Source organism: Chelonia mydas, chromosome 5 (genome assembly GCF_015237465.2).
Source record: "Chelonia mydas isolate rCheMyd1 chromosome 5, rCheMyd1.pri.v2, whole genome shotgun sequence".
In the NCBI taxonomy this organism is placed as follows: Eukaryota; Metazoa; Chordata; order Testudines; family Cheloniidae; genus Chelonia; species Chelonia mydas.
The window spans coordinates 711876-725198 of NC_051245.2; the positions used below are offsets into that span (position 1 = coordinate 711876).

At 57.0% G+C, this 13323-nt stretch overlaps 1 protein-coding gene across 1 annotated transcript; it reads right to left on the reverse strand.

Moving 5' to 3' along the window:
* Window positions 1-1914: 1914 nt before the first annotated feature.
* On the reverse strand, window positions 1915-10748 carry LOC102935799 (avidin). Its single transcript, XM_037901825.2, has 4 exons — window positions 10580-10748; window positions 8918-9125; window positions 4231-4351; window positions 1915-2235 (listed from the first exon to the last, which is right to left on the reverse strand). The coding sequence occupies exons 1-4, from the start codon at window positions 10649-10651 to the stop codon at window positions 2163-2165; spliced, it is 474 nt and encodes a 157-aa protein (XP_037757753.1). The 5' UTR covers window positions 10652-10748; the 3' UTR covers window positions 1915-2162.
* Between the last annotated feature and the right edge of the window lie 2575 nt (window positions 10749-13323).

Genomic DNA, 13323 nt, shown 5'->3' on the forward strand with positions numbered 1-13323 from the left:
GGAGAGGCAGATGGGCTGCAGAGGCACAGGGGTTGAGGACCGCTTGCAAGGCCGCCTCCAGGCACCCGGGGGCGCTATGACAGGAAACCCAAGTTATTACGAGTCAAACTAGGCTTGTCCACACAGAAGCATTGGACCCATGTAATTACCGCACTATCGTTAAACCGACGTGCCTGTTATAGCGGTAAAACTCCCCGTGTGGACACTCGGATTCCGGACTAAGAGCGACTGTTTTCAGTTATTCTTAAACCTCTTTCAAAACAATAAACGGAACTGAGAAAAGGCGAGCCTGCCCAAATAGGAGTGTCCGCGCGGGGCCTTACAGCCGTACAAACTAGAGCTCTTTCAATTCACAGCTTAGCTCAGAGCACCGTAACTTTCCCATGTGGACAAGTCTCCAGAAGGGAGTGCGTCGCTCTTCACACTCTGGTCCTCCCTTTCCTGTCATGCAGGGAAATAGTTCATAATGTTGACATTTACATCATCATCATCCTCATCATTGGCCGCCTGAGTTAACGCCGCACTGAGACACATGAGCTGTCTACACCTCTCAGAGCTGTTGTGTCAGGCTGCCTGCAGACTCAGGCAAGCATTGCCGCATTGCTTTGCACTCTGTTCACGTTTGGAAGGTTTTGTTTGCAACCTGCAATTGTGTGTGTGCATTTAAGGTTGAATTTTGAACTGGGATGATCACACAGTGTGGACGGCTGCTGGCAGCTAACCCCAATGGCTCAATAACTGGAGGGCAGTTTTAACAACACTGTGTTCTGTTTAAAAACCCCAGGATTTTTAAGTCAATCATGATTTTGGAGTCTGACTCATGAGCCCAAAGGCTGAGGGCTGGCAGTGCTGTGGACAGCATGGGCCCTGGGGACGGAAAATGGAGCACAGCTCCTGGCCAGCCTGGGGAGCGAGGTTGTGCAGAGACAGGGAATCGCACTCGCTCTGCAGCCTCTTGCCCGTGCCCAAAGGGCCTCTGAGCTGGACGTTCAGCCAGGATGCTGCGGCGCTCCGAGCGCAGGGCGGTCTCTGCAGGTGGGCGGGTTATGACCGGGTTCAGAAATCCCCGTGCCCCAGTCTCCAGGGCGTGATGCAGCCTGACCCCTTTCAGACCTGGCCGCTCAGGCAGGTCTAGACGGTCCCTCAGTTTCTGCCTCAGACTTGGATATTTCAGTAGCAGAGTGGTTGGGAGTTGGGGTAACAGGGACACCCGGGGACTCCCAGACCAGAGCACCAGGCTGAGCTGAGTCCAGGCTGATGGACAGAGCGATGGGCAGTGAGCAAAGGAGTATCGAGGGCTCGCCGTGTCAGTCTGTATCCACAAAAACAACGAGGAGTCAGTGACACTTTAAAGACTAACCGATTTATTTGGGCATAAGCTTTCATGGGTAAAAAACCCACTTCTTCAGATGCATGGAGTGAAAATTACAGATACAGGCATAGATATACTGGCACATGAAGAGAAGGGAGTTACCTTACAAGGGGAGAACCAGGGCTGACAAGGCCAGTTCAGTCGGGGGGATGTGGTTCACTCCCAATAGCTGATGAGGAGGTGTCAATACCAAGAGAGGGAAAGTTGCTTTTGTAGTGAGCCAGCCACTCCCAGTCCCTGCTCAAGCCCAGATTAATGGTGGTAAGTTTGCAGATGAATTGTAGCTCTGCAGTTTCTCTTTGAAGTCTGTTTCTGAAGTTTTTTTGTTGAAGGATGGCTACTTTTAAATCTGTTATTGAGTGTCCAGGGAGCAAAGGAGCGACCCAGGGGGATGAACCTGCCAAGGGGTGTCCCAGGAAGGGCCCGGCTAACGGGAGAGAATCCGGCACCTCCCGGGGAATCCAGGGAGGGGCAGGTGGGACTCACGGCTCAGCAACAGCTTCACCCCAAGGGCCAAGAGCGATAAAAACACCAGAGACTCATTTGCCTCCCGCGCTAGAGCTTTATGGGAAAGGAACTAAACTGCAGCATGGGGGAGCGTGGACAGCGATTCTGGAGGGGTCACCGGAGAGCGAGGGGGAGGTGGAGACAGAGACGGGAGCCTCTGCAGCCCAGCAAACAGCCCTGAGGCCGGGCGAGACGCTCTCGAGAGAGCCCAGGACAATCCCGGACGGGGGGCCCGGAGCCCTGGGGCTGCAGAGTGTGGTCACGGTGCTGCTGGGATCACTGGTCACAGGTCACTCCTCACGGATTCGCCCAAGTTCTGCTCCTCGAGTTTCCGAGTGAAAACATTTGTGCCGACCCTGCGGGGAAGCACAGAGCCTGGGTTACTGGCCCAGCACGGGCCTGCGCTTGGGGCTGCCCCATACACTAGAGGGGGGAAGGAGGTAGGGGCAGAAGGTGCATGAGCCTGAGGAGAGAAGCCCAAAGAGGGACACCCCATCCCCAGGGCACCCGGCCTGGGTGCTGAGCACCGCTGTCTGGGGAATGCCCCTCCTCCAGGCTCCATCTCACGGGGCCCCCAGCAGCGCCATGCAGGGGCAGGCAGACAATTAATATGGGCGTTACCTCAGGGGGGCACCCAGCCGCCCAGCCCAGGGAGGCAGTGTGGCTGTGGGCACCCCGCACTGGCAGGGCCTCAGAGCCACCCAGCAGCACCCGGGGGGGGCAGGGGCTCCGCAGGCTGCTCATCCCCGTGGTGCTCCGCAGGGCCATTGGGGGCAGGGGCCCTTCAGCAGCCACTCGCTCAAATCTCCCCTTGGTGCCCCCGGGAGGTGCCCCCAGGCCCCCTGTAGCCTCCCGCCTGGCTGCTGACACGCTGAGTGCCAGCCTGTGCTCTGAGGAGGCCTGGGCACAAACAGGTCACCAGGCAGGAGCTACCTTGCCGCAGGGAGGGGCACGAAGTAGCACCAGAGGCCTGGGCCCCCTCCCCAGGGGTCAGTCCCGGGGCCGCTGCTACTCAATGTTTTCATGTAGGACTTGGACAACGGCATGGCGAGGGGGCTTATACAATCTGGGGGTGACACCAGGCTGGGAGGGGCTGGCAGCTCTTGGGGGGCAGGATTAAAATCCAGAGCGACCTTGAGAAATTGGACGATTGGTCTGAGTTCACCTGGATGAAATTCAAAGAAGACAAGAGCAAAGTACTTCAGCCAGGAGCGAAAAATCCTATGCACAGCTACAAAGTGGGGATCATCTAGCTAGGAGGGAGCACTGCTGAAACCAGCTGTGGGGTGTCGTGGATCACAAACTGAACATGAGCCCACAGCGTGATGCAGCTGGGGAAAAGGCTGATCGAATCGAGGGCTGTGTTAACAGGAGCGTTATATGTACGAAAGGGGAGGTGATTGTCCTCTCCTCAGCGCTGGGGAGGCCTCAGCTGGAGGACTGGGCCAGGTCTGGGTGCTGCGCTTTAGGAAAGATGTGGAGAAACTGGAGAGGGGCCAGAGGAGAGCAAGAAAAACGATCAAAGGTTTAGAAAATGCAACCTGAGGAAAGGGTAAAAATACTGCGCATGGTTATTCTTGAGAACAGAAGAGTGAGGGGGGACCTGACGGCCGTCTGCAGATGTGTTAAGGGCTGTTGGAAAGAGGACGGGGATCAGCCGCTCTCCAGGTCCGCTGAAGGTGGGACATGAAGCAATGGGCTCACTCTACAGCAAGGGGGAGTGAGGTTTGATCTGAGGAAAAGCTTTGCACCCATCAGGGTGGGGCAATACTGCAACAGGCTTCCAAGGAGCGTGTGCGATGCCCGTCCCTGGAGGTCTCTAATAAGAGGTGGGACACCCCCTGTCTGGGACGGTCTAGGTTTACGTGGTCCTGCCGCAGCCTCTCGAGGTCCCTTCCAGCCCTACATGTCTAGGATTCGGAGAGACTCTCAGCCTGTTCCGGGGCCTGGCCTGGGGACAGTTTTGGTGCTGAAGCCGCTCCCTGTGCAGAGGCCTTGCTCCTGCATCCCAGTGTGGTCTGGGCTCCCGCGTTGACACTGCCTCTCGCTTCAAACGCTTACAGGAGGCCTAGGACTTCTGGGGCTTTTCTGATGGTCCTGTCACCATCTTCTCTCCTCCTCCTCCTCCTCCCTGCCAGAGTCAGGCTCACAGCGGTCAGTGCAGGAGCGTCTGGGGAAGACGTGCTGCTCCCCACTGCAGACCATTGCCTGTCTCCTCTGGCCACGGGACTGGTCCCCACCCCATCACCTGAGTCTCCGCCACACAGGCTGTGTGCATCTCCTGGGATGGCGAACCCAGACCACTGGAGATGATTCTGTTCCCTGGGGAATGAGGATTTTCAGTCACTCACATGGTTGCATTCCAGTTATCACCCATGGATTTGGCCTTCACTCGCAGCAGCCACATGGTCTGCAGAGTTTCCTTCCCCTGATCATCCATGAAGCACTGGCCCACGAAGACGGTCGTCGAGTCTGTCACGGAATCGAACAGGGGTTAGAGCGAACGTCAGTGACACTCGGCCTGAGACCCCCGGTGTCCTCTCCCGCACCTCTCACCCACAAGCACGTCCCAGGCTCCACGCCCAGCCTGGGAGGTGGGTCCGGACAGTGATCTCATTGTACGGAAGGGAAGTGACCAGCCAAGGCCCCAGTGAGTCACTGGCAGTGCCCAGGATGGACCCCAGGACTCCATCCCCCTCCCTCTGTCTCTCGCTGTCCCCACCCTGACTCACTCGCTCATTATCACCAGGCGGAGCAGGGGGTTGGGGTGCAGGAGGGAGTGAGAGCTCCGGCTGGGGATGAGGGGTTTGGGGTGCAGGAGGGTGCTCCAGGCTGGGATCGAGGGGTCCGGAGGGTGGGAGGGGGATCAGGGCTGGGGCAGAGGCATGGGCAGGCAGCTCTGCGTGCTGCCCCGTCCACAGGCGATGCCTCTGTAGCTCTCATTGGTCGCAGATCTCGGCCAATGGGAGCTGCAGGGGCAGTGCTTGGGGCGGGGGCAATGTGTGGAGCCCCCTGGCTGCCCCTATGCATAGGAGCCAGAAGGGGAACATGCCGGCTGCTTCCTGGGGCCATGCGGCGCAGAGGCTAGCAGAGAGTGGTGCTGATCAGGGCTGTCAGGATCCCTTTTTGACTGGGTGTTCGTGTCGAAAACCAGACACCTGGTCACCCTAAGGAGAATGAAAAGGGATACTGACGAGCTGCCCCATTCTCTGAGCACTGAATGAAACACTGGGCTGTGCCCGCGTCATGCAGATGGGCCTAGGAGGCATGTGCATGGGGCAGAGCAGCAGGAGCGGGGAAGGAAGCTGCTGGCTGAACAGGACAAGGAGCCTGTGCCTGGCGGAGGACCATGTAAAGCCTCCAGGAAAGTTAGGGTTTGGCAGAAATGCAGCAGAAAAATGGCGAAAGTGGGAGCAAGGATCTGAGTGCGCAGTGTTGTGAGTGGTGCAGACAGTGCTGAACCAGCCATTGCGGGCCCTAAGCGGGAATGTCCCTCCCACAACACACAGTAATAATTAAAGGGGGCCCCCTTGAGCTGCTCGGGGCCCTAAGCAATTGCTCAGTCTGCTTATGCCTGGCACCGGCTCTGGGTGCAGACACAGTAGATGGATGGCGGCAGACAGAGTTATTTCTTCCTGGGCAGGTGAAGGAGCAAGAGGGGAGGTTTCAAGTTGATGATGATGCAGATGGAGAAAACACAGAGGTCTCAAAGAGTGAGTCTGAGGCATTCTGTGCACCGCAAAGCAACTTCATGTGCAAGAAGCACAATTTTTCACCAGAAGTCAGACCGATGGGGATCAATATGTGACTGATTTAAACCTGGCAGCACAATCATGTGACTGCTGAGAACCGAGCGAATTGCTCAGTGAGACCGCCTTGTGCGTGTGCTGTGTCAAACGCGGTGCGAGCGAGGCTGTCCAAACCCTTGAACATGCTGCGGACGTATCATATCGTGCAGATGAAATGATTGAGAACAACTGGGAGGGCTGGGTGAGCCAGACAGACAAGCGCCCCCATCGCACGGAGTCTGCCTTTGGCAAGCGCCTAGGCTGGAAGCCGTCCTGCTGCTATCAAAAACCTGGGATCCACTGAAAAAAGAGCAGCCAGGGGCAATGAAGGGTTGTTCTAAATGCGGCCGTGACCATGCCATAGGAACCATCCTGCATATGGGCAAGAATGCCGAGGATGTGGCAAATGGAACCACTTTGCCAAAACGTGCCCCTCCAGAACGGAAGTGTCCCAGGGCAAACAGCTGGTTCCCCACCCAGAGAGGAGGTGAAATGGTGGCAGGGACTTTGGCACAGGAATCAAAGTTACCGAGTGTTGTGGGGGGCGGGGAGGATCACTACTTTGTGATGAGCCTTGTCAGCCACAGCAGGTTGCTGGCCATTGGGTGCATCAGATGGGGAGGCAGTGCCAGGCCAAAGGGGTGGCCTGAGACAGGCAGGGTCACGAATGGGAGGAGGAGGAGGAGGCTGCGGAAGATGGCCTGGGGTGGGCCGGGTGGGGGGCGCCAGGCACTGCCCCAGGTGGAGCTGGGGGGATTTCAGCCTATCCATTGAGCACCGAGTTCCTCTCCCTGCGACCCCCGGCACTGGTCCCCGAACAGGGCCGGCCCACAACATTTTGGTACCTGAGGTGGGGAGCTCAAATGAGGCCCCCATACCCCCTCGCATGGGCCAAAACTTTGAAAGGTCTCAATTCTGCCTTCTTCCTGTTCTACTCCTCTCATGGTGCTGCTCTGCTACCTACCCCAGTAAAGGAGAACTCACGACTTAAAATTCCTTGTTCAAAAATTTTAAGTAACACTTAACTTTCAAACACCTGAATAGCAAATGTAACGTTTCTTGTCTGCATAGTAAACACCGGCATTTGTATCTGTTTGAATAGCCAAAGTGGTGCTTTCCGTGCCTTCTTGGTTGCAAAGATTTGAACTGCTTCCTGCTGAAGGTCCACAGTCTGGGCCAGCTCATGCTCTATTGAGATGGTGGCAAGGCCGACCAGCCTCTCCTGTGTCGTTGTGGAGCGTAGATGTGTTTTTATTAACTTCAGCTTGGAGAAGCTGCGTTCTCCACTCACAACTGTGACAGGAAGTGTTAGAAGTATGCGCAGAGCAACAAAAGCATGTGGAAAGAGGGTGGCCATCTTATTTGTGCACATATATTCCAGAACAGCCTTTGGAGTTGATCCTGCTGAAATGTACCTTGAAAGGGCTTTCAGTTCATCACCTAAATCACTCGCATCAATATCGCGCATGTCATCATGTGTCAAACACTGTCTCTAGTGCCCTGCATTGCTGGTGTAGGGCTTCTTCAGGTATCGTGAGGAGTTTGGGAATATCATACAACATCCCAAATCTACTGCTGTGTTCCCTGAGCTGCATGAAACGTTCTTCAACTGCCTGTATTGCACAATCTAGCACCTGGTTAAAGAATTCAACTTTGAATTGTTGTTTGGGGTCTCTTATGGGATTATCCTGTGCCTCGTAATCAAAATGTCTTCTTCTTCGGTGACTCTTGTGTTCTTGAATGGGTGGGAAAATAGCTTCAGTGTGAAGTTCCTCTGCCAACTTCTGTGCACTCTTCAGAAGGTTTTGAAATCCCTCATCTGACCGGTAAGACTGTAGGTATGACTTTGCTTTGTCCAGTTGTTCCATTGCTCCAGATATATCAAGGTCAACACCTTGGAGTCTCTTGCTTACAACATTTATTTCAAACAGTATGTCATGCCACAGCACTAAGCCACACAGAAATGTGAAGTTATGTATGTTTCTGGTGATTCCGTTTCCCTCTGCCACTGTTCTCCCACGAACAGTTCCTGTCATAGCATTATCCTCCATAATGGCAACTATGGCATCATCTGTCTTCCCAATTTGGTGTTTGAGAGGCTTTATCGCCTCCACTCGACTTTCCCATCATGTGGCACTCAGTGGTTTCAGTGTCAGAGAGGATGTTCCCAGATGTTGCTTCAAAATTTGCCATCGATGAGTTGATGCAGAGAAAGATCCATCAATGCTTTGAATTACATTAAAAAATTCAGCAGCCTCACTAGAAGTTGCTGATGCTGCATCACTGACCACCATTGTCTTTGGGGACATGAAGTTTTTCACTTGCTGTGGCCCATGCAGTACAAGGAAGTCCCTCAGGCTACTGCTCAGGGGGGTCCACAGTCCTGGGTCCTCTAGACTTAAGGAACTAAACTCAGCAGCAGCGGTTTCTTGCGCCTCCACCACACTCTTCTCTGATCTACACTTTTCTTCAGGAATGTGCATGGTTACGTCCATTTGAGATGGAGATACGGATGCTGCAGTAGCTGCCAGGTCACCTGCCCTCTGACTGACTGGAAGATCAGGCCTCTCCTCACCACTCACATCCTCCCTGGGGCCGGAAGGCTCACCGTGAACATTTGTGTCTATGTATCTCAGGAGAGCTCCTTCCCGCTTAGATAGAAAAGCTTCCTTTGCTTGCTTTCTTTTTCTGAATGCTGCCCCAGAGGGGTGTTTTCTTCTTTCGCTCATGGCTGCTGTTCTGGGCCAGCTAGAGTGGCTCTCAACACTCAATTGAAGGGGACAAATAAGCAGGCTGGTAGCAGGGCCTGAGTGAGGGAAGATGTCAGCGTCTTAAGGGCCTAACTGGCTCCTACTCCTTCAGTTGACGGCCTGTTCTCCTCAAGGGGGTTCAGGGACGCAGGAGGACACAGGAAGCTCCCCGAGAAGCTGGGGTTAATCAGTCCAGGCTCCTGGGGTGCTAGAGAGGTACATAAGAGGCTCCTCCTCCTCTCTCTGCCTGCAGCTCCTGCTGCTTTCTGTGATTCCCCCTCACCTTGTCTCCTGCCTGCCTCTTATGTCTCTTGTGCCCTCCTCCCTCCAGCCCAGCACTCCACCCTCTCTGTGCATCTCGAGCAGAGAGAATCCAGATGCACCAGCAGCAGACACCATTTTCTACACTCTGGGTCCTAGTGGTGCCCCCCCACAGTCTGGCGCCTCAGTTCGCCTCAAGGTAAGGCCAGCCCTGTCCCCAAAACCATTGGGCCACGTACCTGAGAAGCTCCATTTGACGGTGAACCCGAAGGTTGGCTGCTCCAGGTTGTCGACATGCTGGGATCCCGTCAGGGGCGACTCGACGATCGGTTTTTCTGTGGCTGACACTGCTGTTAGGTACAACCCAGAGAACTGCCCGGCCTCGTTCACGGCAGAGATGGTCATGTTAGAGCCCAGGTCATTCTTCCAGTCTCCAGTCAGGATGCACTGAAAGAGGGGGGTGTAGTCAGCCAGGGGGGGATGGTGGAGTCAGGCGGGTCAGACCCCAGCTGAGGCTGTGACCCCGAGAGCCCTAAACGCAGGACACAGACCCCACAAAGCAGAGGACGACCAGTGACCAAGGGGGTCTGTGCTGTGACTCCTGGCCATTGAGGGGAACCCCCTGCCCAATAAAAATAAAACCCTCCCAACCACAGCACCCGGCCTCCCTCTGCCGCTGGGTGGGGGCTCTGCCTTCTCTCTCCGAACCCGGGGGTACGGAGGAGGCGTCCCCCTTCCTCTCTCCACCCCACCATCCCCTCCCCACACACAACGAGGGGAGCGTCTCTGAGGCAGGGGAGACAGCAGCCATCCGTCCCCCGGAGCCGCAGGGCCCCGAGGGGCCCGAGAGAGGTGGCAGGTTCCCTGCCGCTGGCGCCTCTCCCGGTACCCCGGAGCAGGTCTGCCCTGGGACTGCTGGGCACGAGGATGGGACAGGTGCAGCACAGCATCGTCCGGGACGTGCTGTCTCCGGCCCCGCCCGGGGGTGCTCTGGGTGCCGCCTGGCCCCTCGTATGCCACGGCACGGGGAGGGATCCGCAGCCGAGCTGCCCCTGCCAAGGCTGCTCAGAAAGCCCAGTCCCCAGAGTGACTCTGGCCTGGGACGTTTCGGACCCGAGAAGGCGAATGTCCAGGCAAAGCAGCAGTGAAATCCGCCCGGTTCCAGCCCCCAGCGGCTCGGGGAGACAGGGACCCGCGAGCTGGGGGCTGAGACCTGGGCGCTCTCGAAGGACAAAAGGGGTTTCCGATTTGAGGGAACCGCTCAGTCGTGTTTGATCTCTGCTGACGGGGTAACGCGGGGCTCTGAGAAGCTGAGCCTGCGGCTTCCAGCCCGTTGCACTGAGCGTCCTGCTTGGCGGCTCCGGCAGGGAGCGGCTCCAGGCTCCCCGTGGGTTGCTCGAGCTTGGTGAGCTGGAGCCTCGGGCCCTGGTGGGGCTCCCTGGCTTGGCACCGCCACCGCCTCGGGGCGTTTCTGGTCCGGTTCCCGAGAAGTCTCCTCACCGGGACACAACCTGCCTGGCCTGAGTGGGGCGTGCGGCGCTCAGCCTGCAGGTCGCTGTGCCCGACGGGGCTGCGTTGCCTCCAGAGCGTGATCCCGGTGTGGGGAAAGGCCCCCCACCTGCCCTCACCCCCACGGGTCATTGCAGCGCCTGACCCATCGCCCATTGCTCCCCTCCGGCTCTCACTGCTCCCTGCCCCGGCCGGAGACACCCCAGAGCCCGCGCTCGGCCCCCTCGGCCCCTCGCCCTGCCACGCCCCAGAGCCAGCGCCCGGCCCCCTCGGCCCCTCGTCCTGACACCCCCAGAGCCAGCGCCCGGCCCCCTCGGGCCCTCGGCCTGCCCCGGCCGCAGACACCCCAGAGCCAGCGCCCTGCCCCTTCGGCCCCTCGCCCTGTGGAGTACCTTTCTCTCTGAAGAGGCACCAATGGTCACCAGAAACAGGGCAAGGACCAGAGAGAAACCCATTTTCCCCATTGTTACTGCGAGTGGAGGCTGCCCACAGGTGTCAGAGGAATCTCCTTCCAGGGACTGGTGTCTGGGACTCCCACTCAGGCCCCTATTTATAACCCTAGACACAGGCGGGGCTGGGATGGGTGCTGGTTATTTACTGATTAGCAGTTCCAAGAAACAGAGATTTTTGCTTAAGTTTAATTTCTGAGGAAAAGAAAGAGAAAGTGAAAAGGGCCGTGTGACCCAAGCAGTGTTGTGCAACTTCCGACCGAACGCGAGGCCAGGACTGTGGCTCTCTGGGAAGCCCTGATGCCCAGAGCATCGGTTGAGTCTGTGTGAAGCGATGGAGCCAAGCCCAGGCCTGGCTGAGAGCACTTTGGTGCAGAGGCTTATCAGGTTCGCTCCTCGCTGGGCCCTGAGGCCCAGGAACGGTGGAGTCCAAAGGTTCTGCGGCTGTTGCAATGAGACAATTGACCGGCGAAGGCGGCAGTAACGGCCCCCCTGGGGGACCCAAGAGCTGCTGGTTCCTCCCCACGGGGTGGCTCTGCACGGCTCCGGAGAATATGTACGAACAGCAGCGCAGGGAAATGGGCCCCCATTTCCGGGTGGTTTCTGTGAACACACAGGACTGTGAATTACACCCTGCAACGGCAAAGGCTGCCAGCGACACGATGCTAAAGGGCCAGCAAACATGACTCATGGATGAGGAATCAGGACGGCAACTAGTCACCCTCAGGAACGGGGCGAGTGAGGAGAGAGCACGTGGGCAGCCGCAGCAGCAGGACAAGAGGGCAAGAGCAGGACAGAGCAGTGCCAAGCGCTGTGGGGACAGAGCTGGGGCGGGGCTGAGGGGCAGAAACGCCGACAGGGGAGGGGTCAGCTGGAGAAGCACAGGAGGCCGTGGCCTGCAGGGGGAAGGAGGGACCCAGAGGGGTGGGCAGGCACAGGAGGGATCCGCAGGACGGGGAGGGATGGGGCCACCAACCCAAAACCAAAACCAGCTCTGACGAGATGCTGGGTCCCTTTAAATGGGAGCATTTAATCCAGTTTCTGTCACTGATTTTCTTTAACTCAGATAGAATCATAGAAGTTTAGGGTTGGAAGAGACCTCAGGACGTCATCTAGTCCAAGCCCCTGCTCAAAGCAGGACCAATCCCCAATTAAATCATGCCAGCCAGGGCTTTGTCAAGCCGGGCCTTAAAAACCTCTAAGGAAGGAGATTCCACCACCTCCCTAGGTAACCCCTTCCAGTGCTTCACCACCCTCCTAGTGAAAAAGTTTTTCCTAATATCCAACCTAAACCTCCCCCTGCAACTTGAGATCATTGCTCCTTGTTCTGTCATCTGCCACCACTGAGAACAGCCGAGCTCCATCCTCTTTGGAACCCCCTGTGACGAAGTGGGACTGTTCTTAATGGTTCCTCTGAATAGTGTGGGTGTGCCTCAGTTTCCCCTATGGAGTTCTTAAGTGTCTGGGTGGTGGGGTTAGGGTGTATGATCACTGCAGACCGCTAGAGGGCAGGTGTGTGCAGGGGTCTGGACACAGAGAATGGCCGACACCCTGTTTCCTGGCCACTGATGGCCTGGGCCCTTCCCCCCTGCAAGGTGAGAGCTAAAGGGTTGGAGAACAAAGGAATCCGGTGACCTCCTGGCCCGGGAAAGGGACAAAGCCCAGAGGAGGAGGGGCTGGAGGGAGTTTCAGTTGGGGGCTGGCTGGGACATGGAGTGAAGGGCAGACGTGGTTGTCTGGCTCACTGCCCCCCAAAATGGACCCAGCTGAGGGGTCCGGTTCTCTGCACCTACAAGCTCTGTGTTAGATCATGTTCCCGTCGTCTAATAAACCTCTGTTTTACTGGCTGGCTGAGAGTCCCGTCTGACTGTGGAGTTGGGGGGCAGGACCCTCTGGCTTCCCCAGGACCCCGCCTGAGCGGACTCGCTGTGGGAAGCGCACGGAGGGGCAGAGGAGGCTGAAGGCTCCTAGGTCAGACCCAGGAAGGTGGAAGCCGGGTGAGCTGTGTGTCCTGCAGACAGGCTGCTCACAGAGAGGAGACTGCCCCAGAGTCCTGCCTGGCTTCATGGGGAGCAGTTCCAGAGCATCGCCCAGGGACTCCGTGACACCCCCCTTCAGGTAGTTGAAGGCTGCTATCAAATCCCCCCTCACTCTTCTCTTCTGCAGACTAAATAATTCCAGTTCCCTCAGCCTGTCCTCGTAAATCATGTGCCCCAGCCCCCTAATAATTTAATAACATGGTTAATAACATATCAGGGCTCCGCCCTGCCCTGCTCCAAAAACCCCTCTCCAGGACACCCACGCTGGGAGCTGTGTAAAGGTCGAAGAGCGCTACAGCGTTGAAGGTTAAACACACGGACATCCCTTTGGGCTGCCACTGGAGCTCCGTGGACAGGCGCCCAGGTGACTGGGGTCCCTGCTTCAAGAGAGCGGAACATTTGAGGCCGTGTCTGCACGAGCAATGTGAGAGCCACGGAGCTGCAGTGTGGACACTGACTACAGCGATGGACGGGGTTCTCCCATCGCGGTGGTGAATCCGCCTCTCCGAGAGGCAGTAGTGATGTTGGGATATATATCTATATGAATCTACACTGTGATTCATATATCCATGTAATATGTTATAGGTCATTGCAGCCTGGTATGAATGACACGTGTCACGGAGTGTGGGGGAGTCCAGGCCCTGCACC

Bases quoted from the DNA above. Each gene is read 5' to 3' on its own strand.
- LOC102935799 (XM_037901825.2), bottom strand. From the start codon at position 10,651: ATGGGGAAAATGGGTTTCTCTCTGGTCCTTGCCCTGTTTCTGGTGACC. The intron at 4,352-8,917 runs GTACGTGGCCCA...ATTCCGTGACAG, and splicing joins CGTCAAATGGAGCTTCTCAG to ACTCGACGACCGTCTTCGTG. The intron at 2,236-4,230 runs GTGAGTGACTGA...GCTTCCCCGCAG, and splicing joins GATAACTGGAATGCAACCAT to GGTCGGCACAAATGTTTTCA.